The following is a 23,918-nucleotide window of genomic DNA, read 5'->3' as shown; positions in this document are numbered from 1 at the left end:
AGATGGATGGCAGGAGAGAGAGAGATCACTAGATCATTACCTGTTAGGTTCACTCCCTTTGGGGCACCTGGCATTGGCCACTGTTGGTAGACGGGATACTGGGCTGGATGGATCTTTGGTCTGACCCAGTATGGCCATTTTTATGTTCTTATGACTTTGATGTTTTATTTGTCAAACTGTTCCCAGACTACCAGTGAAGCTTTCCTCTCTCTTCTAGCCTAGTCTAGTCTAATTCTTATGCTGGATCCTTAACTGCAGCATTTTTGTGCCTTCCAGTCGTGTACTGAGCGACAGGCCTAGCAGCTGTCACATATGGTTCTTCCTTCTCTCTCTCTCTTCCCCTCTCTGCAGGTGGAAAGTCATAGTTGGATTTCTTGTTATGATGCTTATGTTTATATACTAGCAAATGCAAAGGTCTGAGATAGTTCAGAGCTCTGGAGGCAGTTTGCTTTAGAGTCTTGGACCAGCCCCCAAGAAAGCTCTGTCTATGATTGTCAGGCATTGTCATGCTGCAAAGCACCAAAGCACCTTCATGTTATTTCTAATTTGTTTTTGATATGTTCCTGCTTTCCACAGTGAATGTTTTTGAATGCACACACATCTCATCCGGTGCAATACTGAGATCTTTCTGCTGTATGAATTGGGGAAGGCTCAATATCTCCTGACACAAGAGGAGCTTAGAAAATGGCAATAATTATACACACTGAGTAAAACCACAATGCCTTTACGAAACTTCTTTTTTCCTGTTCTCTTATTTATTGACAGATTTTTTTTTAATTACAACACAATGAAACAATGGTAAGTACATAAGATGCAATAGTATAAAAAGCCATTTTAACCCTTCCCTTGGTTAAGACACTTACAGCAGACAAGAACTGCCCCACCCCAAACCCCCCCTCCTCAAATGAAAACAAAAATAAATATAAATTAATAAATATAAAACAAATCACTGCACAGCCCTTAACTCTTTGATTGCCATGGCAAGAACCATAATGATTCTAGCATGTGACTTTTTTTGTGGTTAAAGGTTGCCGCAGCAGTCAAAGGGTTATAGTGTTGTAAACATAAGTACTTTGTTGAAAATGTTCAGTTATGTTAATGGTCTACAGCAATGAGATTAATATCATGACCCCTTGACCTTTAATGATGCAATGTTACAAGGAGTTAAAGAGATAATAGCTTGGTGAGCTGTTACATAGAGTAATTCACCCATTTTATTTAACAATGCACAATGAGGCCTTGATTTACTAATAAAGAACAACTTGTGTATAATAAAACACTGTCCAATGTATTGATCAATAAAATCAATGAAAAAATCAGTCTAAGCACCACAAAATTTTGCCTGATTATATCTGACAGACATAATACACTTTAGCACCATTGAGTCAGCCTTGCATTTGCACACAAACTCTGTGTTTGTCAGTAGACGCTACCTGAAAGAATAACATATGTCCGTTATAAAAAGATTACGGTATAGAATGCTGTGTGAGCAACAGAATAAAATAAAATAACAATCATGAAAAGAAAGTTAGTTAGAGAAAGCAAGTAAAAATGCTCCAGTTATTTTGTTGCCAATACAGAACATAATGAGCAAAACTCTGGCATGAGATGCATGTGGGGCTATGCAGCAAAACCAGAATAAGGTGGGAAAATGCGCAGCACACACTGAGATCGTTACACCTATATTCTGGCTTATTTGTAGGGCTATCTAAAGTCACATGACCAGTTGCAGTATGTGGTTCAGGGTGCAAAGCTTGAAAAGAGTTTTGGTTTGTCCAAATGTGGATTATGTCACGCCTAAAAACCCATCTACCATAGTCTAAGCCTAAGTATTGCACCAAATGCCATGAATGCACATGAAAATCCCATTCATACATCGTATTCTATCTCAAAGGTGGAGTAAAGCGAGCACACAGCAATGTGGAAAGGGCCACTAAGTTGTAATATGCACTTCATCACATATTGGGACCAAATCAGTTTCTACAGCAAGTATAGAGAACAGCTAATGGCAGGAAGAAGTGGTATTTAGATGGAAACCTGAAAAGGCTACTGAGATCAGAACCAACATAGAATCACTCGAACCGAAGCAGCAGTTGAGTTATTGCAGCTACTAGGGCACAAAGCACGGAGAGTAAGCAGGATGCATGGCATTCAGGAGAAAGAACAGTTGAAACAAGATCTGTGTGACGCATCAGATACAATGGACCCTGATCAGTGTATGCTTGCCAACATACTAGGGAAAACAGCCCCAGAATCAGATGCTTTAGCAACTGACAGCACTAACCACAGACCTGGCAAGGAGCAGACATCCCCCTCGCACCACTCGGCAATGACTTCTGTGTGAACAAGCACATCTCTCTCACACAACAGACCTACAATGTCCAAACACGTGACTCTCCCTGAAAGCCATAATTTACACTTCCAGGGTTTTAAACCCTGTGCATGGTAGCATATGTTACAGAGACCTGTGCATAAATGTGCTATGAATAGGTATGAGTTAGTGGAGATTGGAAACAAGATAGTAACACAATGCTTAGGAAAGGGTCCCACTATTTAATAATGTTGGCTCAATAAATTATGATACAAGGCTGGTGGATATGTGTGAATGAACTGAGGTGTCGGAAATAAAATACCCCAACAACTCAATAGTATAACTGTAGATTACCTACTCTCAAGAAGAAAAATAACATTAGAAGGAGAAAACGTTAAATCACAACGTTTGCAGCTGCCAAGTATTGGTAGCATGATAGAAATGATGGGCGTATGTGCAGAACAATGCTAGCACTGTTGAAATACAGCCTCCTGGACAGCTCAGCCATCACAGCATGAACACGTGTGGACAATGCACATGGGCTGACACCAAGATAATACACTACCGCTGTAACACCATTCACAAAAGATGTACAAAACCAGACATGATAACCTGAGCAAGCAGTTTGTGATGCTTACTGCAGGCTATGCAAACATTTTTATCCACAGTTTAGGAAAGAAGCAATGGGCAATGGTTGAGGGAGACTTTAAAAAATCATGCCTGAATCCCCGGAAACTTGACTGTCCATGTGAATATATGGATGCAGCAAATCAACCCTGTGGATAAGAAAGATTGAAATACTAAAATTAGATGTGTAAAAGATGTTGATGTTGTCTAACGTCATTTTAGTGAAAGGTGTGCACAAAATGCCTCAAGTATGCACGTGGAATGACTTAAATAATAGTAGCCACCATCACATCAGCAATAGACACAAAAGGGGTGGATTTCCTTGTGACTGATTGCAACTCTGGGTGTCTGTGTCAGAGTGACCAATGAGACATGGACAACATTTTAACACCTGCTCCCAGTCCGCATAGTTCACTTGTTACTGCTTGCTAGTCTAGCTAAAGTGGAGAGCAGTAGGCACCACCCTTTTCAGTAGGAAACTCACAATGAAGAGAAATGATGGATCAGAGGCGTGCATCAGCATACATGGAGAAACAAGCAATTCATCCAGTAATTGTAGCCATGCTTCTACCTATCACCGAAACATATCATACGCTGTGGCTGTCATGGACGCAAAAAAGTGTTTCTTCTCTTCCATCATAACATCTGAGAAGTCTTATCCAGTGGAGCTCTTCACATGGCAGAAAACGCAAGTGAATCTAGGATGCCATCATCTGAAAACAGAGTTGAGTACTTTTCACTGTGACAAATTGGATTGGATTCAGAGTGGTTTTACCATATCTATGAGGAAAGATGAAAGCTATGTTATCTCCAGTAGGTTTTCAGTTGGTTTTACTGATTGAGAGGGCAGGGTTCCAGTGTCACTAAGACAAGCCATCACTAGGCCCTTGCACAAGAAACCTTTGACACTGATTATCTATCACATTTTCTCTAGCCTATTCTTTTTGGAGTAAGGTTACTGAGACTGGTTGAAGGCAATTCTGGCTGCACCTAGAATCCTAGGTCTCCTCTATTCCAGTGAAACTGCTTTCAGGTGTGGGTATAGAGACTGACCTGTTCTCGTTTGTTATTGGTATCTCCTCCTAGAGATGAACAGTGGTCAGGTGCCTATGCATATACTGTTATATCTCTCAGTAACCTTTAATCAGGAGGTTGACTCAACTGTGGTTACTGGCAGTGGTGGAAGGAACTCCTCATGAATAATTTTAATTATTTCCTTTATGAGAGATGTAAGTGGGTGATGCTGGGTAACAGCATTTGTCCTCACTGTGAGCCAAGGAATGCCTCTGGCAAAGCCAACATATACAAAGAAGGTGAGAGCCCATATATCTTGTGCAATGTGAAGGACCACGGACACAGATATAATCCAATGCGATGGTTTTCATCCTTACACAGTAAAACAGAAATACTGAGTTACATTACGACTCAGATGTGTAAATGGTGAATTGAGAGGAGATAGCCTCATGGCACTAAAACTATGCACTAAAGATGGTAGTAAATGGGTGATAGACACTTAGTTAATAGAAGATGTTTTATCAAATGTATTATATAGAGGAAAAGATGAAGAATGAATGTAAATGATGTATAACTAATTAACACCATTACAGGCTTGTTGAGTACTGGATTCCTTTCCTAACTAAACATGCATGCTCAACATGAGGATGATGGTTGCATGGGTATAACTTCATATCCGTCTGATATTTCAGATCACCATGGATATTGACAAGCAATGAACTCTGACAGGACATGGCCATGTAGAGTTATACTAGGGGTATCATCTAGCTTTTGGCACATGGCCATGTCATAATTTGGTAGCCATTGTTTACCTGCATACAGTAGTTAGCTGGCAGGTATGTTGATAAAAACCAGAATCTGTATCATACGTAGCAGTGAATATCAGAGTTTGACAAGATCAGTTAAAACGGCAGATGATCATGGCAACACAGCAGCACTACCAGCTGTTGGCAATGCCTACTGAATGTATCTCGTCGAGAGATTCTTCCTCTGAAAGCATTTATCCACGTATACCTCCAGACAGCTGACAAAAAGGGAATCAAATCTATTGGTGGTGCCAATATGTAATCGAGAAGAGCATCCACTGTTCTTATGCCAGTATCCAAGAAGAGCACATATGCTGGGCATAACCGTTTGCATTCAGATTCACCACATGCATAGATTTGGGATTGTCTAGTTATTAGTCAGGATATGCGGTCCTATAATACTGCTTGCTGGGATATGCCCAAATCTCATGTAATGGTACACACTGGAAAACTCAGAGCACTATCAGCAATCACTTTATATTGCTGACTATTCTACCACAGCTCATACCTGAGCATAGTAATGGCAGTAGTGGATTCATAATTTGTTCATATAGCACAGTAATTAGCTTGACATGCACGTATGTTTTTAGGGTGACTGTCAGTTCATCACATGGATACTAACTCGTGGTTTATGGGAGTATAGGCAAATGCGCCTCATCAGGACAAGAGCTGCATTATGTGAGCACACTGGAATGATAATACAAGCAGAAAATTGTTATTATATGACTTCACACCCCAATGCTTGCAAGTGCTTAACCATTATGGGAATGGTACTAATTTGCAGGGATACATTATGCTTTGCCTGCTGAGTGAAAGATGAAGTGCTTCACCCAAGTCACTGATAAATGTGGGTTTATACTGGTGAGGGTGAATGACCAGTTGTGTATAGAATTGTTATGTGACTATCTGACCTTGGCATCATGTTGAAACAAAAGGGAACCATAACTGACAACTGTATTGTGTAAACTACATGTGAAGAAGGATGTTGATGAACATACCATTTGAGGCATGTCATGGATTCAGCACGATCACTATGTCTGCACTTGTATCACATGATGAAATATGGCAACTGATCACTGTGCACTATTGTAACAGCGAGAGGTGACTAGGTGACTAAGATTGTGAATTCAGGTTTGTCCCTGAATATGGGAAAAAACAGAGACTGGCTGGTGTGCGACCATGCGCCACTGCAGGTGACTGAATGGGGCAGCAATTATGAAGGAGGTGGTATGTGGTTTGATGGGGACATCTGGTTCAATGGGTTTAGGGTCATAGTTGACTAATCAGGGCTTCACAGTGAATATGGATCACTCACCATGATAATAGTTTGTGAATGCTGTCATTCTGCATAGGTTTATGAGTTCATGCTGCCTGACTGCAAGGCTGATGTATATCATCAATAATGGCTACACTGTGTAACACTTATCATGTATGGGTTTTTGCTGTGATGGCAATTCACACTATAGTGCATACATAGAGAACTGTGGATAGCTTTTTCTTTAGGATGTCATCCGTGTTTCTGCAGCTTTCACTTGCACAGGTTTCATTATTCTGTAGCATTCCCTTGACTGTCTACACATTACAGCAGTGTACAGTGGTGTCTACAACCACGTCTACACACTGTATATGTCATATACTATGGGATGAGATATATAGTATGCATAGCATCTGTGAATGCACACATAAACATTGATGAAATGAAGACAATTGGTGGCTGATATGCTACAGCTTATCTACGTTAGGAAAACAAGAATTTTATATCATGTATCCTTGGTTAGCATAGTGTTAATCAATACTTTGGAACAACATCTACTTGCAATGATCATGTATTAATGTTACTCAAACATCTGGAACCCTATTTATTAGTGAGCTATTCCTTCTACATATTCATCTATAAAATAACATTGTGCCATATGGAATCTACATTGTATGATACTAGATGGCCCCAGGGTCAGCTGTTGCATGGGGTCAGCCATTGCAGTCTATGATGGTGATAAGCTGATTATGACTGTTATATGAGCTCAGTTTCTTTGTGCCAGCTGGTAGGCAAAGCACAAGAGTGGATTAGAGAAATAGGAGCATGATCATGTACTGCCACGGTATTTTGTCATGAGAACTTTGAGGGATACTGTGATGACTTTCATGGGCATACGGAGGTTGTTACTTTTATGTATGTATGAGGTACTTTGGCTGTGTTTTTGCCCCTGACATGGCTCCATGTAATCAGCCTCACCTCAAAATAACATAACCACTATTTTGGCCCCACAATCAGCGTGCTATGAACGAATAGTGTTGAGTGTTACAACAGTGAGGTGTCAGTCATGCTTTTATCACTACACTATCTGTGCTCTATCAGTTCTTTAGTACACACAGAGGGACTATTTGCTTTACAGCACAGTTCAACACCCAACTAGACAGGTGGTCATTTGCACCTTCCACTGATGAAGGTGCCATTCTACGGTGACTGTGGTGCTGCAATCATTCATTCAAGGGGCTGGAAGCACAGCAGCCAAAAGGCAGACAGGGCCACAAGCACAGATAAAAGGCAGATACTGATCCCAGCCTTGTCTCCTTCCCCTCTCCTACTGCCTGTATGACTGAGGCGGTTCTGGCTGTGCATAGCTTCCTCCACCTCTAGAGCCACTGCCAAACTAGCAGATGGGTCGAGCCTGACTTTGAATGGGAGATAGGACCCACAACAAAACAAGAATCCTGGAAGCTGTTTCCTTGTGCTTCAGTCTGTTCCTCTTTGCATGGTTCCAACTTGTGCTACTATATGTGTGGTAGTTTGGGTCCCTACTTGCTTTCATACATAATTAATGGAACATGCTCTGTTTAATCTTCACTATTTGATGTGTCTTTTCAAGCCATGCCCCCACCAATAATACAAATGTGAAAAGCTAGAATGAGAGTGTAACGTTCCACTGTTTATAGGCACACCTATTTTTCTGCTCTATGCACTTTTTCCTACCAACAAGCCAGAATTTGATTCCATATATTTAACTAAGTACCAAAAGCTGCATTTAACTAACATCAGGACTGCATCATAAGCCAACAAAAGCCAAGGAATTCCGAGTTAAGTCTTACACTCTATTCTTAACCCACAGTATTATAATGTCAGGGGTTCTGGGATGGGCGGGTGGTGGAAGGGATCCACACACATACTGCTGTGGGACAAGAGAAGTTTGGTCCTCCATTTTGAAATTTCCTGGCTTTCATCAGTGTTTCACAATCTTAATCTTTTTTTTAACCTACTCCCCAACTCAACTCCCAAAAAAAGAAAAGAAAAAGAAAAATCGTTTACAGGATGTTAAAATATGTGTATTACATTTATTCAGGGGATTTGACAGGGCTCATCTGGAGCCATCTGAGTCTCTCCATTTCAACCTATCAAGTAAATATACAAATACATATTCTGTTAAATTTATTTTCTGATAAAATTTAATTTAAATGTTTTTCTGTCTATAGGAAATAGCTTTTTGTTATTCTTGACTTACACTAAATCTGTATAATCAGCTTGCCAGATTTTAAGAGACTGATGAAATCCATATTTAGTATTGTATATATTCACAGTGTAGATTGTGACAATACTAATATGGGATTATTAAAAACAGTAGGAAAAAAGTTACTGCACATGAGCAGAAACCAAACGTTCAAAACATAGTTCATCTGTTTTATTCTATTCTTTGTTGACACCAACAATTATTAGACTCTACTGAGGAATAACTGTTTATCAAATTTCATTTTCTTAAATCATAAGGTGTTTTTGATTTATATGAGTTCAAAACTAAACCTGGGAAAATACCTCATTTATTTTGAACTCCTATAATTTAAAAGCAACCAAATATACATTTTTGAAATTAGACTGAACATAAACTGCTCCTAGATCTTTCAGCCTGAAGCAAATGTTAATGGCTGTGTTATAACCTATTGAAAATAGAAATGTATAATCATAGAAATGCTGACACAAACTTAACCTGCACGGCATGAACATGCCATACAACACTCTTTTTATTCTTCCTCTCTTTGTATATAATATATGTGTACTTTTACCTAAAAGAAAATAGATTAAGAATCAAGTTATTATGCATTCATGTATCTATGATGTACCATATATCAAGCACTAGATTATCACACTTACCTTCCAGCGTAATTACTGTAAGTTAAATTCTCCAAATACAAACATTTTTTGTTACCTTATCAATGAACAACAGTCAACATGCTGAGCACTTCATTATTCTCAGGGAAATAGTTGCACAAAAAGTCAAAGCTGCCATGAGAGAGACTTTGAAAATGAAGTGAAATAGTTAAGTGAGTAAGAAAACCGATGAGATGCTGTTCTGTTTTAAGGATAATATCAAATTGTCTGGTTCTCTTGTTGCAGAGGAAAATCAACTGCAGGTTAAATAATTTTGTCAGTGGTTTCCACCAACTATCCAAGGGACAAAATCAGAACAAAAACATGAGTCCTTTTGTTCTATCTGTTGCAGAACATAATTTACAGTTGTTTGTGGACAACAAAAGTCACCCTGTGGATTAAAAAAAAAATGACAGGCAGGCATAGTATTTTGAATTCCCTAAATGAGCTGATGTGTAGTAAATATTATCCTATGCTCTGTAGTTGTGAATTCACTCTTTACATTTTCAGCAACAGCTGAAATGAATCTACTGAAGAAATGCTATGGGCTGATACTGGTGCACTTCTACCATACAGTACCTCTACAAAACATCTCCAAAATGCCATCTGCATTGCATATTTGCTGTAAAACTATACCTTTTTTTCTAACTGTTCTTTTTTGTTAGCCGTACATATATATATTTCTGTTTGTGTTCTAAGAAATAACAGTTTGCGATGCTTTATAGCATGCCACACGTGATCATAAAATAAGTCTTCAAATCAAAATCAAATCATGTAATTGAACATAAAAGCATACTAATTTTTCATGCTAGGCTCAATACAAATATAAATTCAAGGCAGTCAAACTATCCATTACCAAAATAATCATAATAATCATCATAATATATTTATATGTATATATATACCTACACTCTCTAAAAAATGATCCAGTAATGTATATTAGGAAATCAGTAAGAAATCTGTTGAATCTAGTATAAAAATCTTGTTTTATGTAAAAGCCAATGCTGGCTGTTTCAAGTATTTAAGTACTTTTCTCATAACTTTGTCACCAATAACTAGTTATTTGTAGAAATTACTAATTTTATATTGAAAATTGTATTCAAGTTAAATAAAAATTCACTTCTACTGTAGTTCATTTTTAGAGTGTGCATGTATACATAGCAAAATGCCCATCTACAGATCTACCATAAAATTTTTTGTTGCTGTCACTTCTTTCCTAAGAAAACACTTCAATGCTTTTCTGTAATCTTGGATAATGAATATCAGGCCATTTAAAAACAAAAACTAATCCAAACTGATTAGCAACACCAGATTATCTTCAGTTTGTGCCAGTTTGCAAGTTAAAGGTCAAAGAGCGAAGACATAGGACAGTGCAATTTAAGGAAATTCAGACAGTGAAGCTTTTCACAGAAGACAATGTTTAACTTGGTAATGACAGTCAACAGATCAATAATCGAATTCAAGGCAAGCTGTTCATTATTTCAAAAGCGACTCCCCTCAAATCCTGGCTTTCATACAAAGCCAGGTGTCTTGACTCATGGGGTGCATTCATTCTGACCATCTCTAATAAGTTCACAGCCCAATGACTGTAAAGCCTATCACTGCAAGAAGCAGCTCCTAAAATCAATAAAGAGGTCTGTCAGTTACTGACTTTTCTCTAGGAAAAAAATATTGATACAAACCTGCTCTGCAGGTCACATGAAGATGACAATACTGCTGTTAGCACAAATTACACACAATGACAAAATGCTTTGGTGGTCCCTTGGCTCTGTCAGTGATTTAATGTACAGCTAAATGCCAGAGATCTGACTAACCCTTTGAGAACTATGTTAAACATGCAATAGGTAATTCACCCGATATTCATGCAACATCAGAGTCATCATTTTAACTTTCCTTTCAAACTGTAACACTATCTTCATGTATTCATGTTCCAAGGCAAATTGAATTATCATGCAACATAGTTTAAAACAGAAATTCAATATGTCTAAGATAAAAGGCTAAGCAGTAAAACTATAGCCAGTTCAAAAAATCCTATGTGAGTGCTACAAGTTATTAAAATAAGTATTTATTGAACCAGAAAGTAGCTGGCAAATATATTTTTGTTTCTGTTCATTTGTTATAAATGCTTTTTATCAATAATGCAAGTAATTAAAAGCCCTTACTTACACTTACAGGATATCTGTTTTAAAAACCTGAATTTCATTAACCTGTATTTCCACATACCGCTTCTGCAGTTCTATACTTCCATGGCAACCAAGATTAGCATCCTTCAGACTCTAAAAGCTAATCCTATAGTTCTCAAAGGGTTACACCAATGTAATGCTAGTGTCAATTTTCTCTATAACATGACTGTCACTTTAGTTCATTGCAATCCACTTCAGAAACATGCTTTTTTCGCTATGCTTTGGAATGAGTGTTCCTGACAGACCTATGAAAGGCCTGGGGCAGTTGGCCTGGTACAGCTTGGGAAAAAAATTGATGCAGGAAAATCAACAAAAGAAAGAAACAATAAAAAGGTTCCGTTTGAAATATAGTAATGAATATAAATGTGTTAAAACATTGAGGACGTAGCTCAGAACAGCTGTATAAAACACAAAATGAATGTATCATTAAGGCTGTTACTATATTGCAGATATTTTGGCCCCTTGTTTGTTGGAAAATGGCTGTCCGAACAGTCTGAAGTCCTGCATGTCATCCTGGTCTCCCACTTGACAAAGATCGTGTGTAGGAGTATACAACTATATCCATTGCAGACAGAAAGCAATCCTCTTTGGAGACAAAGCTGTTTGGGTCTTCACACTTTCCTGAAAGTTCAATGTGGGTTGTTGTGTTGTTTTTAATTAAAAACAAAACAAAACGTTTACTTTCAGCAAAATTATTTTCAAAGGGGAACAGGCTTTAGGGGAAAAACAGTAGAAACATTGGGTTTTTCTTTTCTTTTTTCCTCTTCGTTCGTTAATCCTGATAGTTTATTGGGTATTGAGCGTGCAGAGGAAAGGCCTGGAACCGAATGACAAAGAAAGACAAAGGACTGAAGAAACGGCAGATACTGTCTATCATGGAAGCTTCCCAGTAGAGTGAATCCCCACTCATGTGCAGGACAGGCAACCCCCTGGGTTTTAAAGATCAGCTCTGATTCAGGCTGACAGATTCCTGCTCCTAGCTAGGAAACCACACAACAGCTCTTATGTTGAATCTCAAGTTACCACAAACTCCTGGGAGACAAAAAACCCCCTACATCACACCCACTCTTGCATAGAGCGTTTGCAGTACAGTATGTGACGGGGTGTTCCTTTCCTCTTGAACTGGAACACAGTGTAAACCAAGACAAGGAGGCACAAGGCCAGGATGCAGGGAATGACAATGGCTATGGCTTTCACAGTGCTGGCTGTGTTGTCCAGTTTGATGACAATGTCCACGTCATCTTGAGGGCTGTGTCGGTCTTTGTCCCGGTCTGTTGGTCCATCACAACCCATAAAATCCTTGAGGATGGATCTGGGATATCCAGGTTCCACCCTGAGCATCTGGTTATTGAATTTCCAATACTCCTTTCCTTTGTAGAAATATGTGAAGCCTGGGAAACAAAAGTGCAGTTATTCATGGTCATGTCGACAATCTGCTTATAAAGACTGAAGTTAAACAGCCTCCAATATTCACCAAATGACACTGAGCTATTTTCTGAGCACAGGAATCTATAAAGTTAAATTAATATAGGTTATTCAGGTGCAGACCAGGGTAGGAAACTTTCAGATCTTCTTGGCACTAAGTATATGGCTCCTAAGAAAGCTCTTGTCCAAACTAGCCTCCAAGGCAGAACTTCACTTCCTTCTTGTCTTTAAAAAAACCTTAAACCTCGAGTTTCCCATATGAATAAACTCGGATCTAGTCTTAGTCTAATAATGTGACTGTGAAGAAATGCTAGAGAAAAAGAATTGAGGAATTTAGGGGCCGAACGAGTCATCCGTTAATTGAACATTCGACCACAATTAGAATTATACCACAGTGCTAGGGCTGAGTCCCAACAGTTCAAGGAGTCAGAGTCCCTCTCAGGATGGGAGATCAGTTTAAATGAATTCCAACTCTGTGCTAGACCAGGCTGAAATGAGAACTGATTCTCTTCAATGCCATTTTACCTTGCTGCTGTTCTTCAGATGGAGGAAACACTATATGAACGAACAGCAGCCTTACCAAGAGAGAACAGGTGTACCCAGCTTCACATTTTCTGCAGGGAACTGGTATTTGATCATTCAGATGCAATCCAATATAAAATATGAAATATGCCTACATGAAGAAATCCTAGTATCCTCCCAAAAACCTAAATTATGTTGCTATCTCAGCTGAAAAATGGCATTGATCTGGCATGAAACAAACCACAATGGCTGCACTTCCTCCTATTGTTTATGACCTGAATGCATACAGTTGGAGGTTTCCTGAGCTTTACTTGATAAGCCTCATGTTCTTTCCTACAGTGCTAAAGGCCACTACAAGCACTAAGACAGATTTGGTATCACTTGTCATACTAATAATGGCATACTAATAATGCTTGCTGGAAAGATTAGTGGACCAGATATTAGAGAGAATATTAATAATCTCTTACTCAAACAAAGGTCAGGCACTTTCATTTGTGCAGAAGAAGACATTTTAGTCTAGTTCTTTTCCAATTCAGAACTACACACAAAAGCCTTTGTCCCTCCCACCTGCACATTTATCAATGTGAGGAATTAAAAAAAAACTTTTTGCAGTCACTATTTATTTAATTCTAATTATTCTGCAGACAGTTGAGTAGTATTATTTGACATTGCACATGGTTCCCCTCAGTTTTATTCTCTAAGACTATGTGCGTATCTGTATCTCCATATCTATAGCTCTATCTAGAAAGGTATACGATTGGCTGAAAAAAAGAAAAATAGTGAGCTATATCAAAACAACTGTTAGGACATTTGGTCATGAAATGCCTTCCACTCATTGGATCAAAGCATAAAACATCACTATTGTTAATTCTGTGCCATCAAATTTGAGTTGCAAATGGTGAGATTTTCAATAGATTAAAAAGATCTGAAAGGAATCTGTAGTTTAAGCTTTGAAGCAAACAAATGTGTTCATTAGCGAATGGAAAATTACAAGTGTCTAAACCATAGTTTACAACAGGGAACTACACTTATGTCTTCCATAAAATAATGTGTTTTTTGAAAAGCACTGCACGTGTTGACTCTTAATAAGACTCCACCTTTGGCAATGGTAAACAATATGGTTATTAACAAACTTTATAGACTTGCATGATCAAATGAGAGGGGATAAAACCACAGGGATTCAGGAATTGCCATGCTGTGTCACACCCTAGGTGCATCCAATCTAGCACCCTGTCTCTGGCAGTGCCCAGAACCAGATGGTTCAGAAGAAAGAGTAAGAACCCTGCAGTCTGCCCCCCCCCCCCGACCTGACTTTCAGTCTCATCCTGATCTCTAATCGAGAATGGCTCAAGCCCTGATGCCTGAGGTTTAATATCCCTTCCAGAAAATTCTGGTGACAAGTTTATACTACCTACCAGTCTGCAAAGACAGACAAAGCTATAGGCTTTGGCAAAGTTATTACTCAAGAAGGCTAAGGAACTTAAACAGAAAAATAAAGATGTACCACTCAGAAAACTAACTGGCTGCAGTCCTCATGGCCCCGGCATTAATTGCTTGAACCTATCCAGCCCCGACTCTTTGCCATCCTTCTGAATCTCTCTTCTCTCCAGCTACTGCCTGGCTCCTCACCCACGCAGCAGGGATCTCTGGGGGCAGAGGTGCTGTGTTGCACAGGAGGCAGAAGGAGCAGCAACTGTATGTACTCCGTGGGGTTGAGCAGTTCTTGTGAATGCAGGCCACGTGGGAACAGAGAAGGAAAGTTTGCTGCTTGCCGTGTCTGCTCCTGCCTGATAAGGGTTCCTGCTGCTGCACTAGAAGACAAGACCACAGTGCAGAAGCAGCAGGGAAAGCTTCACAAGCATCACACATGGCTTACTGAGCTTCTAGATCATCAAATGAGTCAGAAAGCATTCAAAGTGCTGAGCTGGCAACAGCAGAGGATCTGGGATTGCCAGCTTTTACACACCCCATCTTGGTGTGATTCTACTCAATTTATTGTTGTTGTTTTGTATAGTTTTTTGGAGGAGTGGATTTAGCGCCACTCATCTGCCATCTCTAGCAAACCCAACTCCGTTTTTAATAGAAACTAAAAGAATGAGGATAAAAAAAGATACATTCTTTCAGATGATATGGGTTAAGTGGCAGAAATTCTTCCTAAGTTTTCTCCCTAAAGCAATCTGGTAAAATTTCATGTCAAATCTTTATCTAAGCAGTGGAAGGAAAACGGTTTGGGGCAAAATGTAATCAGAATTCTTTTAAACTAAGCTGTGGTTTTTCTCTTTTGTGTCTTTTCTAGTTTCATTATCTCCATGTGCAATCGCCAATGTAATCATGCTCTTTAAAGAAATATCTGTTTTCCTGTCTTCAGGGACTTTCCCCCAGGTCTCCTCTAAGGCTCTCCTAGAATCCTGAGCATCTCTTATTTTCCCTCTTTTTCCCTACCCCTCCCTGAAGAACTGATGCCATGTTTCACTGCTCTTCTGGCAGTTGCATGCCAGGGGAAAGTTCATCAGTGCTACTCTTGAGATGGGCAGAGGGTTTGACGCAGGGTGACTCAAAGAACTCCCACTGCTCCAGGGATAAGCGCTTTGTCTCTGCAGCACTTTCATACCGTATCTGTCTGTGTGTGAGGGGAAGACAACTTTCATTGCTAATAGGAGATACATGTATAATCCACGGAGCACAACACTGACACTTTACATGTGATGGTGAGTCTACTCTATCCAGAAAAAAATATGATTATAGTTCCATGAAATAAGCAAATATTAAGAAGCAAGTCTAAATGATCATTTGTTTAAGGGAGCAAAGACTAAACCCATTATGTATATATGTATACACACAGAGAGTGAGCTATTGAGTGTGATATATGCAGAATGTCATCCTGCCTGACCTACTTTCCTGTTTAAAACAAAAAAAATCTAGCCAAATGCCAGAATCAGGAGAGAGTTTCTGTTGATGGATGAAACAGAGACAAAGCAAGGAAGTGATTTAGCATATTTCCCCAGCAAATTAGTTCATCTAGTTATAGGAAGAAATGAAGACTCTGAAATGAACTACACCAGGAAAGCAAGCTTTATATTTATCTACTAAAGGGAAATGAAAATAAGATAGCAAGAAATATGTGCACTGTCTGAAAAAACAAACAAACAAAAAACCGCAACCTTCCATCACTAATAAATTAATCCCACATGTAGTAACACTTGAATATTTGCAGCAATGAAAAGTTACTGCAAGCACATATTTTTGTTTACATCAAGGACACATCTAACTTCATGCAGCTGAGGGCTGTGCTGGCAAATTGCCGTTAGCCTGAGGGCAGCACTTAATTTGCATAAAATGGAGCAGATTTCAGCTGCTCTCCTTCATATGGAGGTGCAGCCAGTTAGAAACTATGGGTTGCAGGATGAGATACTCCATCTTGGTGCAGGTAATACCATGGCATGCTGAATTTCAAAGTCTCTGTGAGCTGTAGCTCTGCAGTATACATTTACGCCATCCTTGATTTACAGATTCTTCAGGATGCTTCTATTCATTCACATACCAAAAGAGCCTGGTTCTGGACTACAGTACAGCAAAGTGAATGTAAAAGCTTTTATCCTATGTGAACCATTAACAACATGGAGATTCAAACAGATGCATGTGGATAGGAGACTTATTTTATGAAGTACTAAAATCCTGCAAAACCAAAACGAATACCCCAAACCCAAATGAAAGCTTATTCCATAAAAATAAAGAATCTTTTCTCTCCCTCACTGTGATTTAAAATAGACTAATCAAACAATTATATGCAATGATTTAAGAAGAGATGAGTTCCACAGCATGAAACATCCCCTGTTTGCAAAATAATGAGAGGTCAGCCAGCCCACCAACCTGATTAGCCAATCATTTCTAGAAATCTCTACATCATGATAACAGATGTTCGGAAATGACTAAGCTCGGAAAGTGCTTGCATACCATTTTCTTTGTGGACAAAGGCTCCCTGAGGAGATTCTGGGATACCTTTCCAGATCGTGATTGGTTTGGGATAACCAGGGTCCATAGACCTCATTTCTTCACTGTATCTCCAGTACCTACATAAAAAAATACAATAAAAATAGATAACCAAATATGCATTTATAAAGATAGCTGAGATGCTAATTGCATGCTGTTTTCTTTCTAACAAAGTGCTGCGTTTAACAACTGAAACTGGGGCAACCGGAGCTCTCCTGTTTAGCAATACTACCCGGGAACAAAGAAATGTAATCCTGCTTGCTGATTGGACAGCTGTTTCAAGCATGTACACTGAAGATAAAAGACTTCTCCAGCTTGACAACTAAATCAACATGCACCTTATTTATGATCAGAGCAATTCTGGTGCCTAGGGCCTCTTCACAGCAACACAAAGAGATATAATATATGCAAAAAACTACATTGTGTTTCAACTGATTCTTAATCATACAAAAGCCAGTGAATTCAGAGTTAAAGCTCCCACAGCAAGCTTAACTCTACTCTTTAGTGTATTCACTACAATAGTCTTTCATTAAATCTATGATCATATAATATGTATAAAATAATAGAAAATGCTATGTACTTTGTGTGTCTCTTTGGTCGGAAGGAAAAAAGTTCAATGTAGAAATCAGAAGCACACAAGTTCAAGGCAATCTGAACTTGTGAGAAATACGAATAAATAATTGATCTTATTTACACTGACAGAGCAGTGTTAATATTCAGTGTATGTTTGGAGGCAGCAATACAAAATAATGTATGTGTGCATCTTTGGTTATAAAAATATGTGGTTTCATGGTAATACTGTATCATATCATAACAACAATGGCATCTTATTTTATGTAGACCTCCCTCTGTTTAAAGATCTAAGCTTGTTAGGATGTATTAAAGCTTGCTGTAGGATCCCCAGGTCTGAACTCCTCTTCCCTACTCTTGAATAGTTGCTGTTTATGAAAAAGATCAAATATCCCCTCCTGAACATTTGGAACATGGCACTTTTGTGCATGCTATGATCATTAAGAAAAGTTCAGTGATTTACTGCACATGCTCAGTACACTATAGCATTTGTAAGTGATCATAACTTGTTATTTCTAAATCAAATTATCTTATGCAAAGTTCCTACAGTTTAACAGAGAATCATCCTATATATATATAAATATAGTTTAATGTATTATATTCCAACTATATAATTCTATAGACTGACTAAATAAAAACATTAAAAAGGATTCTCTTTTAAATTCCATGAGTTTTTGAATAATTTAAATATTACATTCTTTCCATACATTTTTCATATCTTCCAGAAAGGCATCCAGTCTTGATTCAAAGACATCAAGAAATAGAGAACTCTCCACTTTCCTTAGCAGTTTGTTCCCATGATTAATACCCTCGCTGGTAAAATATATACATAATTTCTTATTTGAATTTGTTTGGCTTCAGCTTCCAGCCATTGGTTCTTGTAAAGCCTTTCTCTGCTAAATTAAAGAGCCCTTTAGTGCCTGGTGTTTTCTCCCTGTGAAGGTATTTATACACTCTCATCAAGTCACCTTTTAATCTTCTTTTTGATAACTAAACAGGCTGAGCTCTTTCAAACTCTCAGTGTAAGGCTTTTTTTCACTTGGCAGTGAAATTAAAAGGTGACAAATTTAAAACTGATAAAAGAAAATAACTGGCGTTCATAAAAATAAATTTTCTGACTGTGTCATAAAACATTTTTAAAAGCCTGATTCCTTAATCTAGTTACATATTCACCAGTAATCAGACTCCAACAAGTCCCATTAGCAAAATCATTCTGTCCCCTCATATTAACAGAGCTTTTGGATATCCTTCAGAGCACTATAATAAATAGGGGAAACAACATATAGAAATAATCAACACACATCTAAAATATTAAGTGCATCAAACCTTTTTTCCTTCACCATTTTAATGGTGCATTCCTTAGTTTTCCATTTTCTCTTCCCCATTTTTTTTGACCAATCTGCTTTTCTCTTCCTTGGCTTGCTGTGTCTCTGAGTTTAACATTGCAATTTCCTTTTTGTATTCTCTCCCTCCTCCCTTCCATCATCACTGGCTGTCTGACCTTTTCACTTTATTCTATGTTCATTTTTTCTTGACCCTCTTTTTTCCCCTCTTGCTTATCTTTCCTTGTTCTTCCCTGAATTCTTTGTTGTCCTCTCTGCTTTTCTTCCTCCTCCCTCACTACATAATTCTCTCACTGCTTCTGTTCTTTAGTATTCCCCCTCCTTGGGTTCCTTGTCCTTCCTGCCAGGATGTCTGAGATAGGTGGTCGGTCCTCTTGAGCTTTCAAAAATAGGTGCTCTGGTTGAAATAGGTTTCAAAAATAGGTTCCGCTGGAGCACCTAGCTGGTGTAGGCCTGGCAGCCCTGTGATTGCTGACTTTTCTACATTGCTAGGAACTCTCATTGTGTATGGGTTGATTGTAGTTATCTCTTAAGGTCTGTATTGGAGCAGGGAATCTATCTACAGTGTGAGGAATGGTTCAGTCCAGGTCTTCCTCAATACTCAGTGGCTCTCTAAAATTTTAATATTTTGATTTTTTTCACCAACAGGAATTAAAAATAAGTTTTTTTCTTTTACAAAATCAGAACCTCTGAAAGAAAACCCAGACTTCCCAAATTCCAGTAGGCAGACTCCCTCCGCCAGTGCCAATTACAGGTGCCTTGATAACACAGGACAGGCTGGGGCTCCTCAGTGAATGGTGGATTAGCAATTATGGGGGTGCACTTAATGGAATTCGAAAAGGGAAAAGACACGCACAAGGTAAAATAAAACTGCACATTTGCTAACGTACTTTATATAATGCTGGTTATTTAGGCATTCAGCCATTTCGAGTAATGTTAAGATTTTTAAAAGAAAAAACAGTTAAACTTTACAATGCAGAAAAACAATACACGTGAGTTACTGTACATCTGAGTTACTGTAAACAGGGTCATGGGTCAAAAGGTGCGAGCCTGTCATCACCTGAACAGACACTGTTGCATTCCAATACAAAAGAAATAGATCATTGAGCTGTAAGCTTTTTCTCCTCCTAGCTCTCTTATTCAATTATTCAGGAGCACTATCTCCCTTATCTCCCTGGCTCACTTAAGAATACATGTTTATGGCAATCCCTGTCTCCCCACACATATGTTAATTTGGACATGTCTTATTCTATAGATTTTTTTTAGTACATATGTTCTATTAACAATTGGGTTTAAAATAATCTTCAAGTTGTCAAAAATTTGATAGCTGATGTTTAAGACCTCATAAGCTACCATCCTTCATACCTTTTATTTATATCACCATCTTGGGACTTTTAAAACTATGTCTAGATTCTCTTATGCAGCACATACACCACATATTACTGTCAGGACAAAAACCTAGAGCTCCTTGTAATACATAACTTGGAGAAACACACCTTCCTATTTTGACATTGGTATAACCTCTTGCCCGTTTTTTCATTCCTACATCATACTACAAAAGAAGCAATATTGTGTTGTACCTAGTTCAGAAAAAAACCTATAACAGGCCTATATATATAATTAAAACCAGCAGGAGAATTCAACCCTAACATTACATTAAGAAAAAATTGTGATATAAACAATACATACTGAAAAGCTTAGTGGGATATGGGTTTATTCCCACTGGTGGTCAATATCCTATAATAGTTCAATTATCTCTGCAAGGCTCATGTTCTTTGATTTTCTCCTTACATATTGTACTGCATTTTCTTTCCTGCTGAGCCTCATTATGCTTGTTATGGCTCTAAGTAGAAACTTCTCCATCAATAGAAGTTTCCTTTGATAGTTCTCTGGTTTGTGTTACTGCTAACAGGATTTTTAGGAAGGTCTTGACTTGAACTAGCTGTCTATGCATGAAAATCTATTATGTAATGTCTCTTTTGAGTAAAGCCGAAAGAAAGTATAGCTCACATAAGACTCTTAATGTACATGTTTTCCCAGAAACATGCAGGTAGAAAACTATTAACTGATAATAAGCTTAAATAAAAAATCTTCTCAGTCACAGGATGCAAATTGTGGAACTGGTTTTGTTCACAGTGGAGGCTGATTGTTTGGAATACGTTTGAAAGAAAACATATGTTTCAAACACCAGAAATTTGGTTCAGTTGCCTGCGTCCTTTCCCATGAATGCTCCAGAAATATGAAGATTATCTATATATTTTTTAAAAATTGTGGTGTTCTTTAGTATACTGTTAACCTAGTTCCACCAAAACAAACAAACAAACAAACAGACCAGTATGGTTAACAGCAGTATGACTGACATGCTATACAGCATATTAAAACATATGTCTTAAGATACCCAACAACACTTTTAATGTCCTAAAATACTGAAATCCAAATGACACAGAGTAATAATAGTAGTAGTTATAATAATTTGTTTTTTGAAGCGAGATGCTTCAAAGAAAGCAACAAACACAAATATAATTTTAATAATAGTAATGTGTTGTATGTCTACAAAGTCACATCACTTAAAGTGCTTCACAAAACAATTACTCCTCTTGATAAATATTCTAAGCCTAATTTTATAGATGTAAAAAGCTAGGCACAGAGTCGTTAAATAACCTGCCCAAAGTCACATAGCAAATCTGTTTCACATCTGGAACAAAACACATATCTCCTACCTCCCAGTTCTGTGCTTTATTAACCACAAGAACATGTCGCCTCCTGTAAAGGGACTGTAAAATTTATTTAACAGTAATTCAATTAAAGCATGATCCTAAACTGCTCAAGAAGTTCTCTGACTTTTTTCCCTTTCCAACCTCATTTCTAAACAGTAGCACAGAAGCCATTTTAATGAACTTCAACAGGCTTTGGATCAGGCCCTTCCTGCTTACATGGTAGGGATTAGAAATGAAGGGGGGGAAGCATGAGGAAAATGGAAGCTAAGATTGAAGATCAGAGAACTATGACTGAGAAACTGAAATTACATTTTAATTACATTACTTTGAATATTTAAGTTTAAATTAGTTGAAATTCTGAATTTCCTGCTGATTCTTAAAAAAGCTTGCCCACCAAAAAAGGAGACCCAACATTTCAGTGAGCTCATACAAAAACAAAAATTTCTCCTGGAAAATTCAAAGAAAAATATAAAAACTCAGAGAAAAATAATCTGAAAAGAAGCCTCAAAATTGAAGTGATTTCAAATAACCCCGTCCCACCCCCAACCCCCCAGCATTTTGGTGAAATAAATTACAGACACTGAAGAGGAAAACATGTAGAGTGAAACTCAGCCCTTTGTAGAAGGATAGCACAAGTAAAGGCACCACTTAAGTCCTCACAATAGGCGTTAAGTAATGCATATGTTTTGTTGATGGCCCTCTGTACCGGGGTGAATCTCACCCACACTTCATATTTAATAGTCTAAATGGATCAAATTGTTTCTTTGGGGAAGTATGAGGAAACAACAAATATGTCTTGGCTGACATTAATCAATCAAATAACTTCCTTCTAGGATTCCTCTACCAACCTATCTCCTTTGAAGAAGTAGGTTTTCCCAACGTCCTCCCACCAAATTGCTGAATCAATACCATGGGGAGGAATTCCACTTCCAAGTGTTATCAAATCATGAGGGTACCCTGGCTGGAGAGTGGTATCCTTGAAGACCCAGAACTGGTTACCTGAACAAAAGCAGATATATAAGTTAACTTCCAGAGCTTTCAGTATTACAATTAAAATACTCTAAGGAAATAAGAAAGACAGCTCAAAGGAATAAAGCAATATGCTGATTCTGCTAAATATATTCAACTGGAAAATGTTTTATTAGTGAAGATACTGCAAAATAAAATGAGGTATGGCTGACAGACATCTTATATTTGTACAGCAATTTTTATTCAATAGTACCCCAGAAAATTGTGCAGACAATCCATATAAGAATCATACTCAGACTGAAAATGAAGTCACCTCGGGAGGTGGTGCAATGTAATCCATTTTACAAGAGCAACACTACACAACAGATTTGTTTTTCACAAGGGCAGCTGGGTGAATTTTAGGGTAAAATTTATATTTTTTAAAGAAAGCATAACCCCTAGAAATTCTGATTTTCCTAGACACCATATACTCCTATTACCATGTGCTCTATTGTGATACAGAGAGTTAAAATGTTTACACATGATATACTAGTTAATTTTTAAAGTATTTTAGGAAAATATTTGAACATAAAATCTATCACTTTTCTTCCATTGGGCAAGCAAAGAGAGGAAATGAGGCACTAAAGACTCTGGGGGACATCCTGGCCCCCTTTAATTCAATGGGAGTTTTGCCACTGAAGTAAATTGGAAGAAAATTTTACCTTTTGAGAAACATTTTCAGATGCACGAAAGTGACTTGGGTGCCTAAAACACATTAGCACTTTTAAAAATATTATAATCTGTGCTCCTTTTCCTCACCATTCAATCTTTTCCACCAGTCTACAACTCCAGCTTCCTCCATGCATCTATTTCCTTTCAATCTTCTCCCAAGTCATAGAAGTCTGGAGAAGGTCCAGGGAGGATACTAACTTCCTCCACTACAAAATTGCCTTTTCTTTTTTGTCAGATAGCTTTATTTCTCTTTCCTGATCAACTTCTACAACCCCCCCAGCTCTCCCTGCCTTGTCAGGCCCCTTCTGAGTTTTTTGGCTCCCTCTGAAACTTTACCTCTAGCTAGAGCATTTTCTGCAGGTGTGGCTGGGCAGGGTCTTTTGGGCCCAGAATTGCTTCTTAACCTTTTCACTTCTAGTGTGGGGTTTATACACAGGGCTCTTCAATCTAGCAGAGAAAGGCATAATATGATCCAATGGCTGGAAGCTGAAGCTAGACAAACTCAGACTTGAAATAAGATGTACATTTTTAATGGTATGGGTAAGTAACCATTGGAACAATTTACCAAGAGTCATGATGGATTCTCCATCAT

General features: G+C 38.2%; 1 protein-coding gene across 5 annotated transcripts in view; it reads right to left on the bottom strand.

The window, feature by feature from the left end:
• Nucleotides 1–747: 747 nt before the first annotated feature.
• The window catches only part of MMP16 (matrix metallopeptidase 16), a 250,977-nt gene continuing 227,806 nt past the window's right edge, over nucleotides 748–23,918 (bottom strand). For 3 of the 5 annotated variants that reach the window (XM_073330638.1, XM_073330639.1, XM_073330640.1), the window contains 3 exons: nucleotides 22,495–22,645; nucleotides 16,981–17,096; nucleotides 748–12,470 (listed from right to left, as the gene is read on the bottom strand). In XM_073330638.1, coding sequence (XP_073186739.1) covers nucleotides 12,136–12,470; nucleotides 16,981–17,096; nucleotides 22,495–22,645 — 602 coding nt within the window. In that variant the 3' untranslated portion in view covers nucleotides 748–12,135. Of the gene's footprint in view, nucleotides 12,471–16,980; nucleotides 17,097–18,417; nucleotides 18,844–22,372; nucleotides 22,646–23,918 lie in introns of those variants that run through there. The other 2 variants (XM_073330641.1, XM_073330642.1) reach the window with 2 other exon arrangements.

Source organism: Lepidochelys kempii, chromosome 2, assembly GCF_965140265.1.
Source record: "Lepidochelys kempii isolate rLepKem1 chromosome 2, rLepKem1.hap2, whole genome shotgun sequence".
In the NCBI taxonomy this organism is placed as follows: Eukaryota; Metazoa; Chordata; order Testudines; family Cheloniidae; genus Lepidochelys; species Lepidochelys kempii.
Note: the sequence above shows the minus strand (reverse complement) of the source record. Positions and strands in the feature narration are given on the sequence as shown.